At 37.5% G+C, this 24451-nt stretch overlaps 1 protein-coding gene across 2 annotated transcripts in view; it reads right to left on the bottom strand.

Moving 5' to 3' along the window:
• Nucleotides 1–14159, bottom strand: part of ANGPT1 (angiopoietin 1) — a 159333-nt gene extending 145174 nt beyond the window's left edge. Inside the window, exon 1 of one of the 2 annotated variants that reach the window (XM_027692530.1) lies at nt 13524–14159. In XM_027692530.1, coding sequence (XP_027548331.1) covers nt 13524–13820 — 297 coding nt within the window. In that variant the 5' untranslated portion in view covers nt 13821–14159. Of the gene's footprint in view, nt 1–10733; nt 10788–13523 lie in introns of those variants that run through there. The other variant, XM_027692531.1, reaches the window with a different exon arrangement.
• Between the last annotated feature and the right edge of the window lie 10292 nt (nt 14160–24451).

Genomic DNA, 24451 nt, shown 5'->3' with positions numbered 1-24451 from the left:
TAATTCTAGTGACCAAGGACTAGAATTTTGGTCATAAGCTCTACATGAAGTTTGGTCAGGAGCTCTGCACGATTTTGGTTGCAAAATAATTAATAAAAATGATGAAGTAGTCTTTTAAAATGCACATGGAAAAGTATGTCACACTTGGTACATATTTTATGCATCAAGAATTCATGTCTTATCTTCTTGCCCATAACAGTTCAACAAAAACGTTTTCAGTCTTGCTCAATTCTGCTTCTAGGAAATACCCTGGGGGGTCAGTGGTCAAATTACTAGATGTTTCCAAGATGTGTAGGAGTACTAAACTCCTACAAGGAAATTTTTTCCTTCTTTTTTTTTTCTTTTTTGGGGTTTATAATTCAGGTTTTCTGTGGGAGGTATTAAGGTAGGAGATAACAAATGCTGGTTTTTTTGAATTACTGGTTCAGCATTAAAGAAATACAAACAATAATCCTAGCTTTAAGAATCTGAATTCCAGACAAATTCTTTTATTTCATTCTGTGTTTAATTTTATAATATTTTTAATGTTCATATATCCATTTCACCTTGAAAGTCAATATACAAATACCTTGAATAAACAATTAAATACAGAACTTGTTCCCTCACTGTATAGTTGCTAGTACAGCATGTGCCATAATGGTTATCAGGGATTGGCAAAAAACCCCATATCTAATGTTCCAGGTAAAATGTGCAAGGAATTCACCTTTTTTGTCCTTTTTTTCTTTTGATGCTTTGAATTTTTTGTGACATTGTTCTCTATAGGAAGTCTCAGGACTTCTTTTTCTCATCCATTTCTCCAAAAGAATAAAACATACATATGTTTGTTTAGAGTAACAGAGGAATTCCAGCTCATTTCTCCTGTTGAAGTCTACCGAAAAGTAGCTCTGTCCTTGTGCTAACACTCCAATGGTGAAATAAAAACAATTTATTGTAAAGCTTACTTCCTGGAAAATTCAGAATGCCATCAACTCAAAACAGGACACCTCGCACACTTGGGGTCAAGTTCTTAGATCTTGCAAAATGTAAAGTTGGCAAGTTTGGGCAAATGCTGTTCTAGTATTCCTGACCTCTAGCTCATCACAGACTCTCCATGGTGCTTGTTTGTTGCTAGTAAATTGTTTCTTCACTTAATGGTCATAAGCAGCAAACATAAACACTACTTTTGAGGTCATCATTGACAGCTGCAAGCACATTCCTGGTGAGAGAGTGACACGTTGGTTACCACCTGCACTGCTCTACATGGCATTCTAGTTCCATTCAGCATTTCAGCTATTTTGATAGCCAGCAGAATTTAGAGAATTCCCAATTTCTTCATTAAAACACGCTGCTGAGCACCTTCTTTGGTTCACTCCTATATTTGTCTTAATTTAAAAAAAATAAATTTTCTGTTCTTTAAAAAAAAACTCTTATTTTAAATAAAAGCTTCCTCGCCTATGATGAGTTTTTTCTTCATCAAACTGCAATACTACTGAAATACGCAGTATTCTGATCTTTGGATGGCCACACACCAGTAAAGAGTTTACAGCTAAATTGTTTCAGAGCATTTCACTGAACAGTGCTGTATCCCAGAGTAATTTTTCAGACTTTTCTGTCACCTCAGAACAAGGTATCGTATTGTGTATATTTTAGTGCCATGTTGGTACCTTAGGCAGTTTCAAATTTATGGATTACATCAACCTTTACCCTTCCTGTCAGAGTTTTAAAGCTAACCTTTTATCAAGACCAAACTGAAAGACTTTTTGCTCTGAAGAACCACTCCCACCTTCCACCTTATATTTAGCCTTTCCAATCTTTCTCCAGGTCCCTTATACTTTCTCTGAGCTAACCCTTCCCAAGAGACAATAGTCTGCAGTTACAAACCCATCTTCAGTTTCCTTGGGAGTCATGTCCCATAACTATAAAAGACAGTCCAAAATCATAAAAAAACCTGGAAAAAGTTACATATATTCTTACTGCACTTACAGTACACCCAGCCTACAGACTCACCACAGATATTTCACATAATTTACCCAAGCATTACATTGTGTCTCTAAATCAGTGTTCTTAAGAATGTAATGAGGTGCAAGCATTTTGCCAGTGAGGCGAGATGAAGAAACTCAACACTGGTTTCAGGGAAGTCAGTATGTCAGGAAGTACAAAACAAAGCCAGCTTTCTCAGCAAAACTCATCCAACAAGGATTTGAAATCATGCATTCAACATGATGCTTCTCAGTTGCAGAGCCACATATTACATCTTTGTGCAGTGACTGACAAAACAGGTCATCAAGCAGATCAAACCATAAAATTTTATCTTTTAGCAATGATTATTCAATTAATTCTGCTCTAATCATCCTTTAATGATCAGCTTTAATGATAACTCTGTGGTGCTTGGTAAACTCATCTTGATTTGTCTGCCTCTGCAAATACAGTTGTCTTGCTTATGCTTCCCCACATAAAACTTTGGGACTGTAATAGTTCTTTTAATAGTTCTTTTAATAGTTCTTCACTGACATGAAGGTAGAGGCCCTAATGGTTGAGCTGTGCCATGTCATGGAGGTCAACAATGTCAGAGGAATATACAAAAGGATATTTATTGCATCAGCCAGAATTCTTGGAAAAGCCAAGAGATCAAACTGGATCATTCAAGAAAAATGTGAAGAGAAACAACCTTAATCATCACCTCTGTAGTTAACAGGCTAAAGTGATAAAGAATTTTGCAGTCCATATCTCCTCCACACAAAAATAGTAACACAGAAAACTTTCTAGCAGAGCACTGATGGCCTTTCCCATTAACAGGATAGAAGTGACGCAGGAAAGATAGGTGGCCCTTGACCATTTATCTCTACTATGGTAAATCACACACAGAGTGAAGTATGAAGTTTTAGCCAAGGAACAAAGGGGAATAGGTCATTCAGGAAGAGATTAGGTCATCTCTTTGAGCAATTTCCCTCCAAGCAAATCCTCAAAATTCCAGGCACAGCACCAAGGGCATCATGATTTGGGGACTTCCCATTACTGTGTAGACTTGCTGATGTGGCCTAGAAGGCCACAGGAATTTCCTGATGAATTAAAACTGTGAAGGGTAAATATTTAACTATGACACAAATAAATATACCTAAATATAAAGGCAGTGATCCGAAATCCTCAATTCAGATGCTTTTATCTGCATATGAATGCCCAGCTTTCAAAGGTTGTAACAGTATTCCTTGAGTTCTTTGATGCTGGAGGAGACTTCAGAGAAATATATTGTATATGAAGTGTTTCTCTGAGATTTCAGACGTACCGTGTAACTTCCGCACGGGTTTTTCAATGAAAAGAACAGAGTTAGGAGAACTAGTGCTCCGATAGTGATGGTGAGATAATTATCTGAAGACCTTTGTCTTTTTGGGACACAAATGGATGGCTCAGAAGTGAGAATAGAAAGGCATGTAAATGGTCCTATTATTCACCCCTTACTGTTACCCACACACTGAGTTGATGAGAGAGTTTTAAAAAAAAGATTTATCTAATACAATTCTCTTTTCTGCAAAACTCTCAGAAGATAATTGTCAATAAAGCTATTCAAAGGTGAACACAAGAAAATGAAAAATCTGCACATTTAAATCGAACCATAGGTGGTTTAACCCAAATTCAAAACTTCATTCAGTACATTGCCTAGACAAAAACCCAAAAAACAAAAAAAAACCCAACCAACCAACCAAAACTCCCAAAACCAACCAAACAAAAAACAAAACAAAACAAAAATAATAAAAAACCAACCAAACAAAAAACCCTAAAATATAATTTAACAACTATGTTATTTTTTTCTTAAATCTCTAGAGATTGTACTAGGACTGCTCCTTTGATTTTTGTAAGTATTTCAAATGTGTACTGTGGATTTGGAGTGTATTAAATTTGAAATATTGAAATAGATGTCAAAATAGTAAATTTACGCATTGAGAATCAGATGTTTTAAATCTACAGTCAGGATGTAAAAACCCCACTTTGAATCAGGAAGAACCTTTGATAATGACTGAATGTTTGCTGTAATATTTAGAACAGTGAGCACTCAAATGCCACCAGTGCTTTCCTCTTTGAAACCTTGCAAGTTCCCCTTGCAGTTCTAGGCTGGTGTGGACCACAGATGAGGAAACTAAAAGTCTGATCTGCTAAACAATGTTATGCCTAATACTAAAGTTTTGTAACTTAAATAGTATCTTTCAAGAAAATCCTCTTGCATACAGAAAGCTTTTAAGGGAAGTTTAGATATGAAAGAAGACATAATCAGTCTATAAAAGACATCTCAGCCTGCAGCAGAAGTAGATTTTAGATTCAAAATTGATTAGCATCAATCTGATTATCTCTGTTCTCGTGTGAAAGAAGCCATGCTGTTAAAAAGAGACAAATTACCTTCTAAGGTCATACTCCCAATTTTCTCCCACAGTTCTCTACTCTTGCCGTAATTTCTTCCTGGCAGGGATGCTCAGAGCTTATCCTATCTCTAAATGAATCTCTCAAGCCTATTTGCCTCCTTCATACAAAGGGAGGAGAAAGAACACCAGGACCCAAATTCTCAGGCAGAATAGAATCAGAAGGGAATTCTGATAACTGGAACAAGTGAATTTTGGTTGTTTCCCTACATTCCTATTGCAGAAGGAATGCCTTGTATCTTATTTACAACAAGACAACTACAGAAAACATGACAAATGGCAAGAATTTACTCCAACAACAAAAATTCCCAGAAGAAATTATGAGAAATATAACTATATAGTTATGGAAAGTCCTATTAAAGAAGCAGATGTCATGCATGCACAAAGTACAATCAGGTTTGTCTTGCAACATATGCACATGTAAGGACAGAAACATGCCTGGGATGGGAAGTACAAAGGTCTGATATTTTTTTCAGAATATATGAAAATTCTTGCTTCATATACATTCTGGAAAAAACAAAAGCAAATGTGCACTTATAATTTATCAGCAACACAGTATGGGGAATGGTTCACAGAGAATTAATGCATGTACAATACACAAGGTTTCATCTTGCTACCAACTTTTCTAGGTTTTTTTGAGCCAACAGGTCAGTTTGAGGAGAATAACAGATTGGCAGCTGGTACGCTGGTATAAAACATGAGAATGGATTTAAGACATAACACTTAGAAACACATTTCCATGTACCTTAACGCCAAAACTCCGAAGATCGAAATGCATGTATGTGCATGCATATATGTGTGCACATACATGCACCAGAGTGAGGTGTCAAAGGGAGAGGAATTCTACAGACTTTTTAGAGAATTTTTCATCAGTGGCTTTTTAGCCACGGATCTTCTACATAGATTTCCCAACTTCAAGATTTTACATGGATTTTCAGGCTACTTCTCTTTAAGAAAGGAACAGTAACATAGATCATGTGACTGACCATGTACTACCATATAACAGACCTTTAAAGTACCTTTGCTAAAGACAACCTATTCCACCATGGAATTAGCACAGTTCTCTTACTATTACCCTTTTATTACTGGTTGATTTTTTTTTTTTTAAATTTCTGCTCCTAGAAGTTAGTCAAGGAAGTATAAGAAATTTCTTTCAATCATGCAGCTCCATGGCCTAGAATACTGATTTTCTATATTACTTCCTCTGAGGGATTATAACATTTTCTTAAATCTTTTTTTTGGTTTGTTGGTTTGTTTTAAGTCTAAAAGCAAACTTTTTTTATAATGCAACTTGGGCATTTTTCCAGCTGACCCTGTACCTGTCTTGTTTTGACTATCTGTACCATACGCTTGTTCAATGTCAACTGTAGCCCCACTGTTAGGTCTTGTTTAGTGCACTAGTTTGATTCACATCAGTTTTAAACATGGATAATTAAACTGGTTAGAATTCTTATTCCAGTTGGGGAGTGACTTATGCTGTTTTAGATTAACCCGGTTCCTAACTGAGGCAATGAAAAGTGAATCTTGATATTTGTGCGGAAACATTAATGAGAATGTAGTGCAAATGTGCAACAACTTATGGCATTTTTAAGTTATCCTTCCAACCGAATATTCACCACTGTGGTGTTTCATAACACTGTCTAAAATATGCACATGTGGTTACACAAGAATAACCTTGTGTTAAAGTACAGCTTGTTTCAAAAGAAAAAGAACTCTTCCTATGAAATATGAAACCATTTCAATTTCCTTTTCCTGATCAAACTTCAACCTCTTAACAAGAGAGAAAATTCTTCTGCTACTGGGAAGACTTTTACGCCAGAGCTGTTTATTCAAGACACTTGAGCTGTTGGTGTTAAAGATGACTTCACAGCACAGTTAAACCATGATACTGGTGCTAGAAGGTTCTCATTTACTAGCTCTTCCTTGTTTGCAGCGTATTGCAGATACAGAGTAGAAGACTGAACTGAGATGAACTGTAAATTGAGATGAATACAAGCAAACTGTTAACTATCTTCACCTTTCAGGTTGTGCTTGTAATAGGTCATACAAATGAGCCCAATTTTGATAACAACAGGTTTATTCAAAATGTTGGTAATGATAGCTCTGAAAAACTAGATATACCTCATTGGTCTTCATGAGAATCCATACAAGACTAAGATGCAGTCCTTTTCATTTTAGATGAATATAGGTTGAAGCAGCAGCTGCTGGATGGGTTTTAGGAACACTGCAAGTATGAGGACCATTCTTAATGTGAGTAGGACACATAATCCTTTACCCAAATGCAACCTGCAAGATATTCTTAGCATTATAGATGCATATTAATTGTATTTATCTGCTTATTTTATATTAAGTGCTTTAGTTATATATTAAAAGCAATTTTCTTTCCAAAAGATTTTTTAATTTCCCATTATTTTCTGTACATATTGAACATATTGAAAACATTATTATAATACATAAACTGTTAAGAGCACAAAATACCTTCCACCAGAAAAACTCTAAAAGCAACACAAAAAATAACATATTAAGCCTCCCAACAGCCTTGTGAAATTGAGTAGTAGTGCTATATCTGTGTTAAGAAAAGGAAAAAAGGAATACTTTACAATTTTCTTGCAGTCACAAGTGAAGTCTGTGCTACAGACATGGAGAGAAGTAAAGCTTAAATCCATCCCACTTAACTGAAGCATTTAAATCAGGACATGAGCTGCTCAGGATTTCCTTGGGGACAATGAAGAGAAGCAGGGACTTCTACAGGGCAGTTCAGGTGGCTGAACTCTGGGCTTGCTACTGTCTCATGGCACAGCACTAAGAGATTTCCCATAGCAAAAAAAACCTATCTTGTGTAACACTGGGTTTTGGCCACAGCATTCTCCTGAAGAAGTTGGCAGCTCATGGCTGAGACAGGTGCACTCTTTGCTGGGTTAAAAACTGGCTGGATGGCTGAGTCCAGACAGTGCTGGTGAATGATGCTGCATCCAGTTGGCATCTGATCACTAGAGAGGTTCCCCAAGACTCAGTACTGGAGCCAGTCCTGTTTAATATCTTTACCAATGATCTGGACAAGGGGAACGAGTGCACCATCAGGAAGTTCACAGACAACACAAAGTTGGGCAGGAGTGTTGATCTGCTGGAGGGTAGGAAGGCTCTGCAGAGGGATTTGGACAGGCTGAATCCTGAGGCCAACAGTATGAGGTTCAACAAGGCCAAGTGCCGGCTCCTGCATTTGGATCACAACAATCCCATGCAGTGCTACAGGTTTGGGGTAGAGTGTCTGGAAAGTGGCCCAGCGAAAAAGGCCCTGGGGGTGCTGGTCAATGGTCAGCTGAACATGAGCCAGCAGTGTGCCCAGGTGGCCAAGAAGGTCAATGGCATCCTGGCCTGTATTAGAAACAGTGTGGCCAGCAGAATTAGGGAAGTGATTGTCCCTCTGTACTGGATACACATTAAATCCTGTGTTCAGTTTTGGGCCCTTCACTGCCAGAAAGACATTGAGATGCTGGAGCAGGTCCAGAGGAGGGCAATGGAGCTGGTGAAAGATCTAAAGTGTAAGTTGTGTAAGGAGCTGCTGAAGGAGCTGGGGATGTTTAGTCTGGAGGAAAGGAGGTTGAGGAGGGACCTTGTCACTCTCTACAATTACCTGAAAGGAGGTTGCAGCAAGAGTGGGTTGGCCTCTTCTCTGAAGAAACTAGGGAAAAGAAAAGAGGAAATGGCCTCAAGCTGTGCTATGGGAAGTTCAGGTTGGACATCAGGAAAAATTTCTTCACTGAAAGGGTGGTTAATCACTGGAACGGGATGCCCAGGGATCTGGTGGATTCACCGTCTGTGGAGGTGTTGAAGAAACAACTGGATGTAGCACTTAGTGCTATGATTTAGTTGACACTGTGATACTTGGTCAAAAGTTGGAACTCAATAATCTTGGAGGTCTTTTCTAACCTTAATGATCTTATGATTATAAGTTTGAGTGGTCTAATGCAGGCCTAACATATCCAACCCTCTTTCTTTTCCCACATTGTCTGTCTTTTTTTTTTTTTTTTTGTTCCAGAGCACACAGCACTGTAGCTTGCTTCCAAACCACAGAAGGGAATGGGAGCTATGAGTTCTCAGCACCCTCATAATGACATGCCATTTTACTGTATATCAGTTTCATTTAGAAAAGCCCTCAGTGCTCCAAGTGAGATCTCCCACTGGGAATGTTGGTTAAACAGTTATGATGACTAATAAATGTAATATTTTATTGTTTCCAGAAAGTTCCTAATTATGGCTGTCATCACTGAAAATAAACACATTCAGGACCTCCTGAACATTGTGATAAAGCCTTCTGTCCAAGCATGGGAAATATTTTTTTTTAGTAATTTGCTACCAAATGTGGCAACATGTGAAACTGTCCTTCAGTCTACTTCTCTGGGTCTTCTGCTTCATTAAAAAAAAAAAATATTGCCAAATAGGTTATCCCCCAATAATATAAAGTTTTCAGATATTTCCACATTTGAAGTCTCACCTGTTGAGGGTACATCAGAATATCCCAAGGACTTCAGCAATTTTATTAATGAAGTTTTGATATGCAGGCATATAATTGGCCAAGAGATTTTTGGGAGTAAATAAGCAATTTTGGTTTTACACTCAAACATGTATTTTCTTTGAATCAGTTTGTTTCCATGAAGTTATATTTGCTCCTTAAATTTTTCTTTTATATATATACTTGCCCGTTGAGTAGAACACATTATATAAGAAATCCCACTAATTTGAATTTCACCCTTTGTTATACAACTTGTTTGTGGGAACTACACTTCAAATGTCACTAGGGTGAGACTCTACTTTGGATATGAGAATTCATTGACTCCAAAGCAAAAAGAAACACCTAGAGTAGTAAACAACCTTTGTGTCTAGAAAATAAATACTGGTTCAAGCTGGATGCCAAATAGAGGACTAGTGCCCAGTTTTGGATTAAATTTTCTCACTGTTTCCTTTTAGCTCTGGTCTACCAGAGGAAAGATTTACCAGAAAGCCATTCTTTACACAGCCATGTTAGTAATGCTCACAGAAGCAGAATAGCAGATTCCAAATCTGATGACCTGCTTTTATTTGTAAGAATTAACCAAAGTTCATCATGCATCTCCCAGTTGCACTTAACATCTGAATATTATGTGGACTTTAAGGTCACATGTTATATTGCAAAATGCCCAGTGAAACATAATCATAAATAAAATGGAACTTTTCACTCAGCTTCACAGCAGGAGTAGCAGGTAAGGAATTTTCCCATCTTCATCAAACCATATAAAATCCAAGGCAAAATCCAGCCACTCCACACACATAAGCATATTTCATTGCAGAAAACAGGACATAAGTCCTGCTGGTAAAGACAGTGGAAAGGGGCAGACTTTCAGTGGAGCCACAGCACCCAATGGCAGACACCAGTCTTTCCAAAAGCCACTTTCTTCTATATCATGACTGGCCCCCTCAAAACCTAGATTCCTTACACATTTAAAAATAAGTGAGCATTTGCATTGTTATCGCTGCAAAATAAGGAATTCAATAAAGATCGAAGAGAATGGCATAGACAATTAATTTATCAAAACCATCATAAGAATAAACTTTAAAGTAGACTATCAAATGGTTGTAGATATCCCAGAAAAAATGTTCTTAATTTCTTTCTTTAATGACTGAATCCAGATCACAATTTTATGCTTGTTCTGTTGCAGTTGGTGGCAGAACAGGCACTTTAAAGGGAAAGGAAGCTTCTTTTATTTTTGGTTTAAGTGTAGTGGTGCCATCAATATTTGCAAAGAAAAAAATAAATCTAAGTTTGAATACTGACTGACTAGAATGATTGTGGTTCACTTTCAACTCAAACTTGTATGTCTGAGTTAGCTTTTTATACTGTACTATCATTAAGCATTAATTTTAAATTTTTATGTATTCTGCTTAGGTACGAATCAGGAAAAAAGAAAGATTGGATCATGTAAAACTCACTTATTACTGTAATAACAATTATTAATACCATTTGGAGTGCAGGATAAGTATATGAAACACTCATCTATACAGCTATCTGGAATGTACGCTATGTCCCATTGATACTGTAAGTTAAGTAAGCCAGCAGCAAGCTCCTAAGCAAGACATGATGATAACATTTCATGTAACTCCTCTTTGGCAATACTTAGACACTGCAACTGAATACCAAACAGGGTCACGTGTGCCAGTCAGTTACTGCAAGAAAGAATACGTGATGAACTGTTTGTTTTGAACTATCAGTATAAACACATTGCAGAAATGAAACCCAAGCTTAAACAATGGGGAAAGTTATCCGGTATTAAAATAAACAGTTCTAGGAAAATCTCTAAAAATGTTTACCAAGTCATCTTCTTCCGCGTAGTTTCTGCACAGAACGTTTTGCCATGTCCCTGGTTTCTCAACCAACCCCAGTTACACTGACTATAGATATGCAAATACTAATGGACAAGGCTGGGCCTTAATTGCCTATAATTGGCACCCCAAGCAAGGGCATTTTTATCTGCAGTCAAGCTTGTAGGTCATCAAAGAAGCAATTTGGTTTTAAGCATAAAAAAATATTGCCTGTTTTACAAAAAAATATTTGTTTTCCTTCTAGAAATCTGAGAGTTTATATATGGAAGGAAAAAAAAATGAAATTAAAATACTAGAGATTTAAGCAAACCATGATACTTACAAACTTTCGTAATAAATATTTTTCTAATATCACAGGATAACAATTCAAAAATAATTTACTTTGCCAAACATTGTCTACATACAGTTTTATTGAAGGTTATTGAAATTTCATTGAAATTTACTACCTGAAGTAATAAACATATTTCCTTTGTGTAAGTTAGAGTATATCTCAAATTCTTAAACTTCATTTCTGATTATAACTATTCTCTTCGAGTCCTAGACCTATAACCATTAAATATTCTTTACTTCATTCACAGCAGGTGCATTGTAAAATGCTGTTTAGTGTAGCTAATTTAGGGGGGAAAATAAATGCAGAGTATGAAAACGAGATGTGAGATATCTACATAATATATTCATTACACTTAGGCATTATGCATGTTTTGAAAGGAAATGAGTTATGGCTGAGATGCTTTGTAATGGCAACAGCAACAAAGCAAATTCAGTATTCAGAGATGCTATAAAGGATCTGCATCAGCCTCATTTGTTCAGAGTGAGCCATACTCCATCACACAGAGAAACAGGTCCTTTCATTCCAAGGAAAACTGACACATGGGGATACGTGCACAATCCCAGTTTTATGCAAACCCCTGGAGCAGAGGGCTGGGGGCTGGGAGGGAAAGAAGGAGGGGGATAGTTCTTCTTGTAGCCAGTTTTACAATCATTGCAGGAGAAAACAGTCCTCAAATATAAACCCCTTTCACTGGGCTTCCTACCTGTTTAATCACTTCCCTCCAAAGTGTGAAAGGACTAACCCTCAGACATTCACACTCCAGAGACTCATATTTCCTCATGTTCAGTTCACAGTGAAACAGTGATCTTAGTTCAGTCTCTAGTGGACAAACACAGAATAAGTAAAGTCTTAGAAGCATGATTCAGCAGGCAATTTGCTCAAGAAAAATCATGTGTACATAAACACAGAAAACATCTTTCCTCTTTTTAGTGCTTGTCTCAGCCTCTCAAAGCACAGTAAAATAATTTCTTAAGAAATGTTTTCTTCTACAAAAGACATCCCCTCATTTCCAGCCTTATACTCCCCAAAACAGACCAAAATATTAAAAAATGAGGGAAGTAGTCTAAAAATGCTTGGTTATATTTTCTTTTATAGTCATATGCTTACTTCACAGAATCTTCTCTCTCTTGCTAAATCCAGATATTCAAGAGCACAACTAATTTACTAAGTAATCAAGAAATCCTCTGTAAAGATTTTAGTAGAGTTAGGGGAATTGGGGTGGTTGTATGTGCTTTTAAACATACTTCTGTCTTGTACACTGTCAGGATGAAACAAAACTTGTAAATGAGATAGGTAACAGTAACTGTGCTAATATGAAGTTTCAGCCCACCTAGTAGAGTCTTCATCAGAGTTTTATTGATATCCCTTCTTAATATGAACTCGTTTTGGATTTAAATCATTTGTCTCTCAAATGGGTACATACAGAAATTTTCTTATGCCATATTACACAACTAGTTGCATCACTCAATGGTGCAATTTTCTAAGTTTTGCCAGGTCAAAATGGCAGCACATGAATGAAAATATCACAGATAACTACACATGGACTGTTTGTTTATTTATTTTTACTGGTCAGCTATCCCAAAGCATTTTCATTACCAAGGCATGGACAAGATCCTGCAAGGTATGTAGTCTTACACAAGTGACTAATCCTGTTAAGGTGAATGGGGCTGCTCATATGAGTGAAATATTTAAGTCTTTTCAGACTCAAACTCCACTGCATACGTAAAACACTGAAAAGTTCATTAGAGGTTTAGAGCTATTGCGCAAGTTCTTAAAAATAATTGCTTCTACTAAGGTACCACAACACCTTGTAACCCATTTTCCCCTTTTTGGAAATAATGCACATATACACACACAAATTGAAACAGGCTGTTTCAAGACCACTGTAATCTACACAGTTAAAAAAGTTTACTGGGATGTTTTGAAGTGAGAATGCCTATATACTTTCTTCTTTCTTTCCAGCAATTAGCTGGGTAGAATAGTATTACAGGAGCTATTTATGAAGGAGCAAGTATATTCTTAATTCAGTGCCCTTAAATGCTGATTTTTTAAAAAATGCTCCCTTTTGCTGTCAGAGTAGCAGGTATCCTGCATGACATCTGATCTGAATCTGTGAACTATAAGTAGAGCTCATAAGAATACTTAGTAAATTCTGTCAGTAGAGTCTCTGGAGGATTTTTGTGTTCTTTGGCTCATATGCATCCATAATCTCTTGAGAAAAAGTTTTAAAAAGTTGCATCTTTCAGTAAAGTGAAGAAAATTCTGCTACCAAGAGCAATGTCACTAAGAGGGGTGCAACTCTGGCTGGAACATTTCTCTCTTGCACAGCTATGAACCAGATCAGTCCTTATTACCTCTGTTTTCATAGAAACTAATGAAAACTTTTAGCAGCATAAACATGCCCCCAAAAAATCATTTAGTGAGAAATGAAAAAAAGAAACACTTACTTTTTGCAGCCACTGAGTGTAATTTTCCATCACATGTTCCAGATGTTGCAGTTTCTGGGAAGAGAAATCCTGTTCCACGTGAGGAGCATCTCTCTGAAGAGCATTTGTGTTGTACTGGTCTGTTGTGCTTTCACGACAGTTCCCGTCCTGTTCTGGCAGGATGAAAGTATAGGTGCACTGCCCATGCTGAATCCGGTTAAATCTTCTCCCACTGGCTTCTGGACCCCGACGCTGGGTATTACAGCCTATATGAGCAAGAATCGCTGCCAGGAAAGCAAAGGAAAGGAAAACTGACATGTTATTATTACTTTCTTTTCCTGCTTTAAGAAAAACTTTTTCTTCCTCTTTCTTTAAATTTGTTCTTAATCTCCCTTAAAGTCTTTGGAAAAAGGACTGGAGCAGCGCACTTTAAAAATCAGGCTTGGATAAACTGATAGTTTTTTTAATTTCACTGTGAGGATAGCTTCCTTAGTTAAAATTGGGAATATTTATTGCATAGTAGTTAAGATTTATTGTTTCCTCTCTGTTACAGTCCAGCATGTAGCCTGCTTTAGGCAGCTGCATATGCATATCCCAGTCTCTTTCCCCTACACTATCTGCTGCAGAACTGCTATTTTCTCTCAGGCTTCAGTGAGTTTTATTAAGGTTGCACTTTCAAGCCAAGCTGGAAGCAAGCAGCCTTTCACAAGATGACTTGACAGGAATGCGTGTATGAGTGCGCCCCTATGCTAAGGATGGCTGATGGCTCAGTACAGAGGGATCATCTTACAAACTGGCTGGATGCATGACCTCAATCATGCTTGTCTTTCCAGCCCCTACTGCATACAACTGCTGAGGGTTTTTGACGAATTCATGTAAGTTTAATAAGTAAGGCAGTCCACCTTAATACTCTTCATATGTTCACACTGACCTATTAAAATGTAGATAAAGTGTAGAAGTTTGTTGTAATCCCTCTGTAAATATACAAAGCACTGAAATTAAAAATACTTTCAGTTCTGCACTGCTCTATATCTATTAAAGAATTCTAAATCAGGCAAATGACAGTCAAGGGAAAAAAATTACATTTAACCCTCACATGCTTTAGCTACTTTTCTAAGACAATTGTGTTTCTTTAAAAGAGTTTTCAGAGAATTTTTTTACAGCATAAATTGAAATTAGGGCTGCCAAGTAGTAATGGGAAAAGGCAGTTCAGAAAGATAATAATTTTCTGGGTTTGGTGTCTAAACTAAGGTAACTAATTAGAAAACAGTGAGGGATGGCAGCTGAACTAGTCCAGATTGTCTTCTGTACTTCTGCGTAGTTATCACATGCAAAACACTTCTTCCAACCTGGAAGTCTGTATGGGCTATAAGGCACCCCTCAGTATATGTGGTAACTTTCTCTGGGGCAACTTCCTCAGAAAAAGATTGTGCTAACTGCTTAAGAAGCTATCTTATACTTAAACAATGTCTTTGGTATTTGTTAGAGACAAATAAAAAATGCACAAGTTATAAACAAGATTAGAATATTCATGAAATTCAGAGGAATTTGGATCTGAGTTCCTGTACTAGCATTTGTTGTTGTTCCATAAATATCAGCCAACACTAATGCAGAGAACTTTGCACATTTTTTTCCCATGAAAGTAAGCACTCTTCTAAATAGCAATAGTGCATCACTAAAAAAACAATCTGCAAGGTTTTTACCCTCAAAGAAACCTACTTGCAAAAATTCTGAGTGCAAGCACTCTCAGTACTAATACCATTGCCACCTGCATCACAACTAAAATGTCATTCTAAAAGAACTGCCTGGAATATTTCACCCAGGCATCTGACCTGCTCCAAGGGAACCTATTCCTGCTCAAAACTGGGAGTAGAGGTTTTTCATCTTGTATCTGGAAAGAAACTACTGCATTTGAACCAATAAGTAATATCGCCTACAACAAAATAGAGAAATAAGAAATTCTTATCTTGCTCTAAAATGTTTATATATTCTAGAGAGAGAGAGAGAAAAAAAAGGAAAGATACAAAGCAAAAAGCAAAACATCAACATTAGTGTTGCTTTGAGCAATAAAGAATATCCTTCCACCTCTGAACTGTTCAGTCCACCTTAGCACTCTGTTTTTACTTTTTCTGCTTCTGAAAACCAACTTCTTGCAGTTTGCTTTCTTGCTCGCATACAGCACTTCCCAAAACTCACCACCATCACCAGAACTAGTTCTGTGGTTTATTACACTGTCTTCGCAATTATTGTGAAAGTATTTGCAAGATATTTGCTCATCTAAGATCAGAGATGAAAAGAGGAGAAAATTGTAGTATCAGACACTGAGCTGAAGGGTTAGCACAAAAAAAGCTATTCCTTCTGAAGCAAAGCAAAAATACCAGAGCACAAACATGGCAACAATACATGCTTTTCTTATAAGTAAAAAGAGTACTTTATGAAAGGGCCTCAGAGAAACTTAAATGGGGGATAGCAAAGGTTGGTGTACAAAGGCTTCCTAGATTTTTAGTTCATATTTTCAAATATGAGTACACACACAAATGCCTCGTTCATTTTCTGCAGAGTATTTAAGCAACAGATTTATTCACATGCAAATATGGAAAAGTGAGATTGCAAACTTACAATTGATGTTTTTCAGATGAGACAAGACTTCACAGAAGAGCTGGCTCACTTTGTTGCTATTACATGGTCCCTTTCCCCAGCTTGAGGTGACTTATCCCTCCCCTTCCGTCCCCTTCTTCCTGAAGGGTATCAGCCCTTAAGACCTTCAAGACGCATCTAGAGTTGCCAGGCATCTTTGGCACTTGCTCATTTGCCTCCAGCTTAGTTCCCTACCACAGCACCTGCCTCTCAAAGCCAGCCCCCCCAACCCCAGGCCCCAAACTGATGGATCACAGGCCAAACATAATGGTCAGGTGGCACAGCAGGGAGAGAGATGTGGCACAGCCATGCAGCAGTCACAGCATCTCCTACCAACACACTGCACTAAAGTCTTCCTTACTAAAAAGAACCAAGTCCCCTCACCCCTGTAATGTTCTCATCTGTGTTGTAGGAGTAGCGCATCTGAGACATTTTGTGTGCCCAGACTCATAGGGTCTCACGCAGAGGCAAGGAAGGGATGACAGAAGCCTGGTAGAAGCCCAGGAGCCAATCTGTTACTCTGAATTTGCAGCCTTTCTAGCCCACAGGGAGGCACAGAAAGGGACTTATGAATTGTAATGGAATGCATTCCAATATTTTTAAGGCTCTGAGTGACTGCTGAAACAACACCAGCTCTGTTGGCTACATAGAAACTCAGCGAGCTTTGGGGTTGTTCTTGCCAACCCAAGAGTCAGAGCTAGTCACCAGGGTCCCTAACTAGAATCACAGACATTCCCAAACCTAACACAGGGACCAACAAGGTCAGCTTGCTGTTTCCCCAAACGCACAGCAAAGTCATTTTGATAAGCACATTGAACCAACTGGGCTAGGTTCAGTTTACACTCCTCCCTGACACACTCATGGTACCCTGCATATACAGGCAGAAGTGCAACAACCAATACAGAAAAAATCTTATTTCCGGATCTAAGGATTATTCCACTTAATTCCACAGTGTAATTTTATAAGAAATTCCATTTTATCTAAGGAAAACAGGTTCAGAAACAATAAGAGTTTTTATTTACTAAAATTCACTAATCCTATTAAGGTATTTGGTTTTTTTCTTTTTCAAAAACAAACCAACCAAAAAAACAAACAAACTTACCCAAGAGTTTGACATCTTTTACCCAATTTGACAAATGTACAGTTTATTATCCTAGTACCATATGATCTATGCGACATGTCCCAGCTTTTCAAAACCTGAAAATTTCAGTGAGGTGAGGAAAAAAAAGTAGTTCTCACAGTTCAGTCAAAGTCACTTTTGGTATTTCTGCAGCATCTTACATTATATACTACAGATAAAATCTAAATGATTTGCCCAGGATTGCACAGTGGCTCAACCGCAAATTGGGGCATAGATGTGTTTAAAAGGCTCTTTATTTTCCTAAGACCACTTCCTCCATCACAATGACTAGTTTTGTATTCCCTGAACTTTTTCTTCTGTGTAACAGTGTAGGGATGGATCTAGAGGTTTCCTTCCCAGACCATCAAAAGTCTCATACCCGTTCTATATTTAGTAGCTATACAAAACACTGTAGCTCACTATGTAATCAATCCTACAAGGCAAAATAAGTGGGAATTCCACATCCAGATAAAGGTTACATTCACATGATATTAGTTCCTACATATCTCACATTAACGTATTTTAGTGGCTTTTGTTACAGAATCATATGCATGCTTAGAGTTCAAATATAAATTCTAGGAAACCAAAATCTATTTCTGTTACTTTATGTTTCTGCTGCAATGTGTGTTATTGTTGCAAATGAGTTGCAACAATGTTGCATCATGTCACGCACTGTACCTGGAGTTACTCCAACTCAGTTTCCTCCCTTTATAAGGGAAGTCACCGAAGAATGGCTCCTGAGCATAGGTAGAAGAAGCAAGCTTTTCTCTATAGGTAAACCAATGCTATATTAGGATACAAAATATTTAGTCTTAATCAGGCATATTCCAAAGAACGTCATTCTATATATATAAATTCTAGAGAATAAAATGGATCTTAAGTCCCATACTTCTGACTCATTATGTGCTAAGGCTTCTAGACTACTTTAGTGGAAATGGTCCCATTTAATCATACTGCTCAGACCAGAACAGGATGAAAGATATTGACTGACCCTAAAAAATCCAGATGGTATTGAGGGCAGATGAAGAGGAAGACTTACTTACCATGCAATAACACTTTCTCCTACTACCTGTATGCTTTCTTTTCTTACTCTCCTGGGAATAAGCAAATAGTCATTTCAGATAAATTACTCCTCAGGACTGAAGTTTTTATATTCACATGTGCATATTTAAGGTATGACCCACATGGTGTTGCTTGTCAGATCCTTCCTTCAAAGGAATACAATGATGAATACTCAGTCATGCCACAGCCCAGCCCAACCCTCCCAGCATTTGATTTCACACCTGAGAACAAGTAAACAGCTGGGAGCATTAACAGAGCTCATAGAAGCTGCTAAAGCAGCAGCTCTTAGAAGAACATGGTGGTTTATCACAGAAACATCTGAGCTTCTTGTTATGCTGTACAATGTGTCTAAATTTTGTCTCACACAGAGGCTTTATGGTATTCTTTCCAAATATGTTGGCAGCTGAGAGAGTGAGGTGTTTTCTGAAAACTTATTTTCATGCTGTGAGAAAATCAAGTTTTTTCTTATATTCATAACAAATCTTTGAGCTTACGCACGTAGAGACAAAGCACGTAGGATAATTCCATTAAATTTGCTCTCATTCCCTGGGGATGGAGGGGTATTCTGTCTAGGATAATTTTTGTCCTTAAGTTTCACATTTTCAGGATCCTTGATTTATTTTCAAAGACCAACCTCCAACTCTATCGAACAGGAGAGATACACAGTAATGGAACATAGTGGGCATGACGATAAAAACAGATGCCCTAATCTAAAATACCTGATGAGAAGACCAACAACAGTGATCTTGTGCTGTAAATCCTAGACGAAATCAGACAACTACCTGATTTTAAAAGAAAGATCATACAGCTACAAGTGTTTCAGCCCTATCATGTGAATGTGCCTTACATTGCAAATTACATTGAAAGTGAAATTTTGTGGAAATTATTTATAGCAGCAATTTTTGTTTGAATGGTTTAGTCATTCTGTGGATTATCTCTGGGTCTTAATTTCACCATGGAAAAATGCAGGAGAGAAACAACAACCTATTGGCACATTACCTTCAGTTTCCGACCTAATTTAACATGTATTTCCAAGTGCAATGCTATATGTACATCTGTTCCTGAGGTCACAAAGGCAGGAACCACAACAGTGTGATTTACCTATGAAAGGAATATTTGCAGTCCCCTAGTCAAGTATGAATAAAAAAGATTATTCCAAATACTGGTCAAAATTGAATACTTAGCAATAAAAAAAAGACCTTTCTTCAGACTCTATGGAGTGGCAAGTTAACATCTTTCCTTTGGAGTCTTAACCCATAAGTCCTGCAAGATTACAGCCTTCTTCCCTAAAGGAAACAAAGTCTTGAATCAAGTGCTTAAAAAGCCTTGTTCACAGGAGCACTAGATACATAATTGTTAGAGACACAGAGGACAAAATATCGGTGACAAAATCCCTTACATTATCCATAGAAGAAATATGAGACCTACCCATCCTTCCTAAGCACGATGCTCCAGTGAGCTCAGTCTTTCTGTCCTATCAGAAAGTCTTTTCCTCATAGACTTCTCTGCACCTCAGACAATCAATTCAGGTGCAGCAAAGAGGGAAGTGATGCCCCTGCCAAGGATGGTCAGAGCATTTGTAGGTAAACCCCAGATATAAATCCTTCTACTGCCTGATATGAAAAGAGGCAGGAATCAGACTTTCGTCTTTCTGAGCATATATATTCATAGCAAGGCAAGAATTGCAAGGCGTGTTTCTTCTGCTGGTTGAGACACATCAGGCAGACTCCTCATCAACATGAATGACACCCTAAACCAATGACTGTGAAAGCCAGTCTTTGTTGATCTATGATATAATTAAAAATTAAAATATAAAACATTCTCCTTCATTTTCTCCATATAGAAAAGGATGTAAATCCAGGTCAGTTCTCAGTATTTATGTTTTACAAGAACTCAAGTGTATGACTAAAATATGCATAGAAAGAATATAGCCCTGCTTCTTGAAGAGTAGATACTTTTTTCTAATTAAGACTTATTTGCCTAGCAAAATTTTTTTCTAGAATAGGCTTAGACAAAATAATACATGGGAAATAAACTTTATTGGATATAATGCTGTGATAGAAGTTATGAACAACAAATTTTTCTCTTGAGTGTCTGTGGAGCTCTAATCAACTTCTACATACCTTTTGAAAAAGAACTGTCAATTAAAGGGACTAGAAAAAATAGCCTCGAAGAGGTATAACCTATACACCGAGAGGCAAAGGAGAAAAAGGAGAGAATGTATACCAAATCTTCGTTTTACAAGTTTCTGTGAAAAATCTGGTATTATCACTTTTCTAGACCAATCATAACATACCTTCTGCTTTCAGGTAAAAGAGGGATGAAACCCATCCTTCAATAAGCTAATACTTAATTATGTGGGTGAAATAACTATTTTTGATGTAGCTGTAAACTGGGAAAACATGGGATTAATAGTTTGGATTGCTATTCATGTTTGAGTTCAACTTCAAAACCACAGTTTAATCATTCTAGATGTCTGGCTAGAAGGAGTATGTGACAAATGCAATGATGTTACTGAAATGTGTTTCATTCCAAATGAGAAATTGAGTCCTAAGAGTGAGTAATCTCAATATTTCAGCTTTCTGTATTCACACTCTTGTTGTATTTTCATGAATGGGAATGCTCAATTCTGTGTGTTCTCTCAGTGTTCATCCAACTTAGTTTAAGTTTTTGGCTAGAGTTCAACTCTAGCAGGAGCAGGAGAAGCCAACAGTAATGATATTACACAACGCAAGCAGCCCAGTCTTCTAGCATTCGGATCACCTTGCCATTGCTTGTTCTGGAAAGGATAAATAGTAAGAAAGGCAGCAGAGAGCAGAACATGAAGCATATAGATATTTTTGACATTGACAATACCAAGATTAATAGCATAGGCAACCTATCTTGGAAGGTACAGAATTCCAGCTGCATGGAAACACTTAAACAAAATGCAGTAAATGGGGAAAAAAGCAAAAACATTGGCAATGTTCTTCTAGAACCTCGTGAAAAACAACATAAAGTTGCATTTAAATTCAAACTACAGGAAATACGAGCTCGCCATTACTATGTGAATGTATCATAGGTCTAACAAGCTCAATTTTTGCCAAAAAGTCCTTAAAATCTTACTTGTTTTCTCTTAAAGAGTCAGAATTTCAAGTTCTTTCTCCATTATTACATTATTACTAGATTATATATCCATATGACAACATGTATTTTAAGGAATCAAGTCAAATACGAATTGAATACTTTGATAGCAAGACTGGCATATTGGTCTATCTAAAACTTTGCAGTCCCTATGGTCATGGCAGCTTCCTTACACTCAGTCTGTTTACTAAATCATTCCCAGCAGCTAAGAGTTAGGATCTGGGTGACAGATCTAGCAGAGAAAAAGGCAGGAATAAGCTACCAGGAATCTGAGGTATCAGAGGTAAGTAAAAAGCAGGGTAGTCATTGAAAGGGAGAAGCACAGAGAGACAGTCTGGAATTAGGAATTGCAAGTATTTCTTATTTAAGAAGGTGGTTTATAAATAAAATATCTCTTATATTTTATAGTGTACTTTTCTCCCCACTCCTATTTATTTTTGCAAACAGCTTCTGGTTTCACATTCCTTATGTGTATATGAGGCAGAGACTTGGCTTTCTGTGCACCATTCTGGCAGCATCCCCATAGTACCAAAATTCATCATTAACTAATTAGAAACCTCAGTCAACTGCTCAAAATTATTTTAAGAGACCAATCAGCTTCTTCCCAACTGCACATATCATTTTTAATTAGGAAACAAGAAGCTAGACAACACAAATAAATAGCAGTGAGGCAAGAGGCTAGCTATGGTTTGGGAGCAGCTTCCTGCAGAATCGCACTAGCAAGGCACGCCAGCTGCACTGTGATAAATAGCCTCACTACACTGACATGTCCACTTCTTGGATGAAGTATAGGAGGCACTCATCCTATACTTAGACAGCAAGCTGTCATAATTTTATATGGGAGAAAACATTTATCACAAGTTGGCTCTGATTAATTGGCCTGCCTTTTCCAATAAAGTTGGAAAATAGAGATAGGAATCCGTGTCCTGGGGACTAGGGTATGCCTAGTACTGAGGCTCAGGCATTGTACCACATAGCTCTAACTAGCCCCATAGCTCAGTCGTCTCCATGTCACACTGCAGTTACAGAAAAGGCACATTACCTTCCCCTCAGAGATTCTCTCTAGCACTTTTGTACAACCTGCTCTGGCACAGATGCCCAAAGTTGTGTGTAAAACCCACTTCAGAGGATTCTGCCAGGTTGTGGTTCCTTACAGAGAGCTAGCATAGCCACATTGTTTGAGATTTGCATCTATAGCAAGCAGCCAGAATGTAGGTCTCAGGCTTCTAATCATACTCTACATCTCAAAATGCCTAATCAATAAGCCATAAAAATGGACATAATAAATGGAATTACAAATATATTTGGTTTCCCCTAATGCCAATGGTCATATAAATACTGTAGCAATTGTATTGAATTCAAACAATATGTTTATAGGTGTAATGATATTTGCAGCCAATTCTTCAGGCACTTTAATAAACACAGTGCAATGTAGGACCTGTGACAGCCTGGCAATACTTCTGCTGCTGTATCCCTTGGAAAATCAGCACTGAAAAATTAGTACCGGAGGCTGGACTGTGTCCTCAGGAGCATGTGTGCTCAGGCAGCAGGTCACTGGAGAACCAGTAGCCTGAGAGCTTTATTTCTGAATATAAATATAACAGAAAATGGTCTGAAGTACAATATTTAAAAAAAAAAAAAAAAAAGAACAGTTTCTTCTCTGTGTTCAGCAGCTACTGTACATTTCACATACATTAACCCAGGGTATTCAAATTACCCAGTGCCTCTAATTGCATGTAACTCAAAGACAGACTCTAAATTCACTTTGATCATCATAAACCCATCAGCACACTTACTAGACATTTAACTTCTGTATGCCAATAAAAATGTTGTTTAAACCATTAACTGCCTGTTTAAAGCAGTAATTAATCCCCAAGATCAACACCTTTGAAATTATTGCCACAGGGCATAGATAAATATTAACCTTCGCTCTTGGGGAGTGTTGGGCTTTTGACCTGGGAAGGGATCACTCCTGGTAGTTTAGGGCTTTATCCCCTGATCTGCCACTGAGCTGTTGTACAGTTCGTAGGGGAAAAAAATGTAAAAATCACAATTTTGTTTTTAGCATCTTTGATGTAACTGCCTAACTCAGAATGTAGAGATAAAGTATTTTCTAACTGCAACTTTCTCTGCATGTATCCTATGAAATAATCAAACCCCATCCTTTGAATCAGGTAAGGATAATCTTGGTGTAATGTTGAAGATTGGGTGGGACAAGGCTTGTGAAAATTTTCATTCTTCCTTCTAAAAGGACCAGTGTCCCTGTTCTGTTTGGAGACTGTGCTCAGCAGATGCCCACTGAACAGTTATCAGCCATGCATGCCCAGGCAGGTCCCAGAGCAAGAGCCAGGTTTGTGGCACTGAGTGTAACTGCTGGAACAGGAGAGCAGGAGACAGAGAAGAAATATAGAAAGTAGGAGAGTAGGTAGGCCTGTATACAAGTATTACTGTTAGTAAAGTACTTTACATCTCTTGTATAAACAGTAAAAAAACCCTAGGTGTTTATTTAATGTCATTTATTCAGCCAGTGATTTGCAGTAATTTTTAAAACACTGTTATTTTACTTTATAAAAAGTACCATCTGGACAATAATATTTTTTATATAGAAAAGCATTATTTTAAAACGAGTGGCAAAACAATCACAAGTTAAACTATCAAAATTCTAAGTACAGCTTTCAAGAATGTAAAACACATCCAAGCAAGCCAAGCTCTGTGGAATTTTGTTGCACAATATAATCTTGCTCCTTAGGTTCTGAAGTGTATAAAAGAAATGTCCTGTACGCAGCTTTTTCATGTCCCCTATTTTCATGCACATCCAAGTCTGAAGTGCTGTGAACTCCAGTTCCCTTCATTCCCTACCCCACATGACACTATACAAGTGACTGGGACCACCCCACTTGGCTGGGGGTTTGTGCAGTGACACAAGTCCTCTCAACTATATGTGCATGTTAGAATTGGGAACCGAAAAAACCGGCAGTAACATAACAAGACCAAACACAGTCAGGAC

The sequence above is a fragment of the Neopelma chrysocephalum genome, unplaced genomic scaffold (genome assembly GCF_003984885.1).
Source record: "Neopelma chrysocephalum unplaced genomic scaffold, ASM398488v2 Primary Assembly neopelma1_86, whole genome shotgun sequence".
NCBI lineage: Eukaryota > Metazoa > Chordata > Aves > Passeriformes > Pipridae > Neopelma > Neopelma chrysocephalum.
The sequence above is the reverse complement of the archived record's forward strand: the minus strand, read 5'-3'. Positions and strand labels throughout refer to the sequence as shown.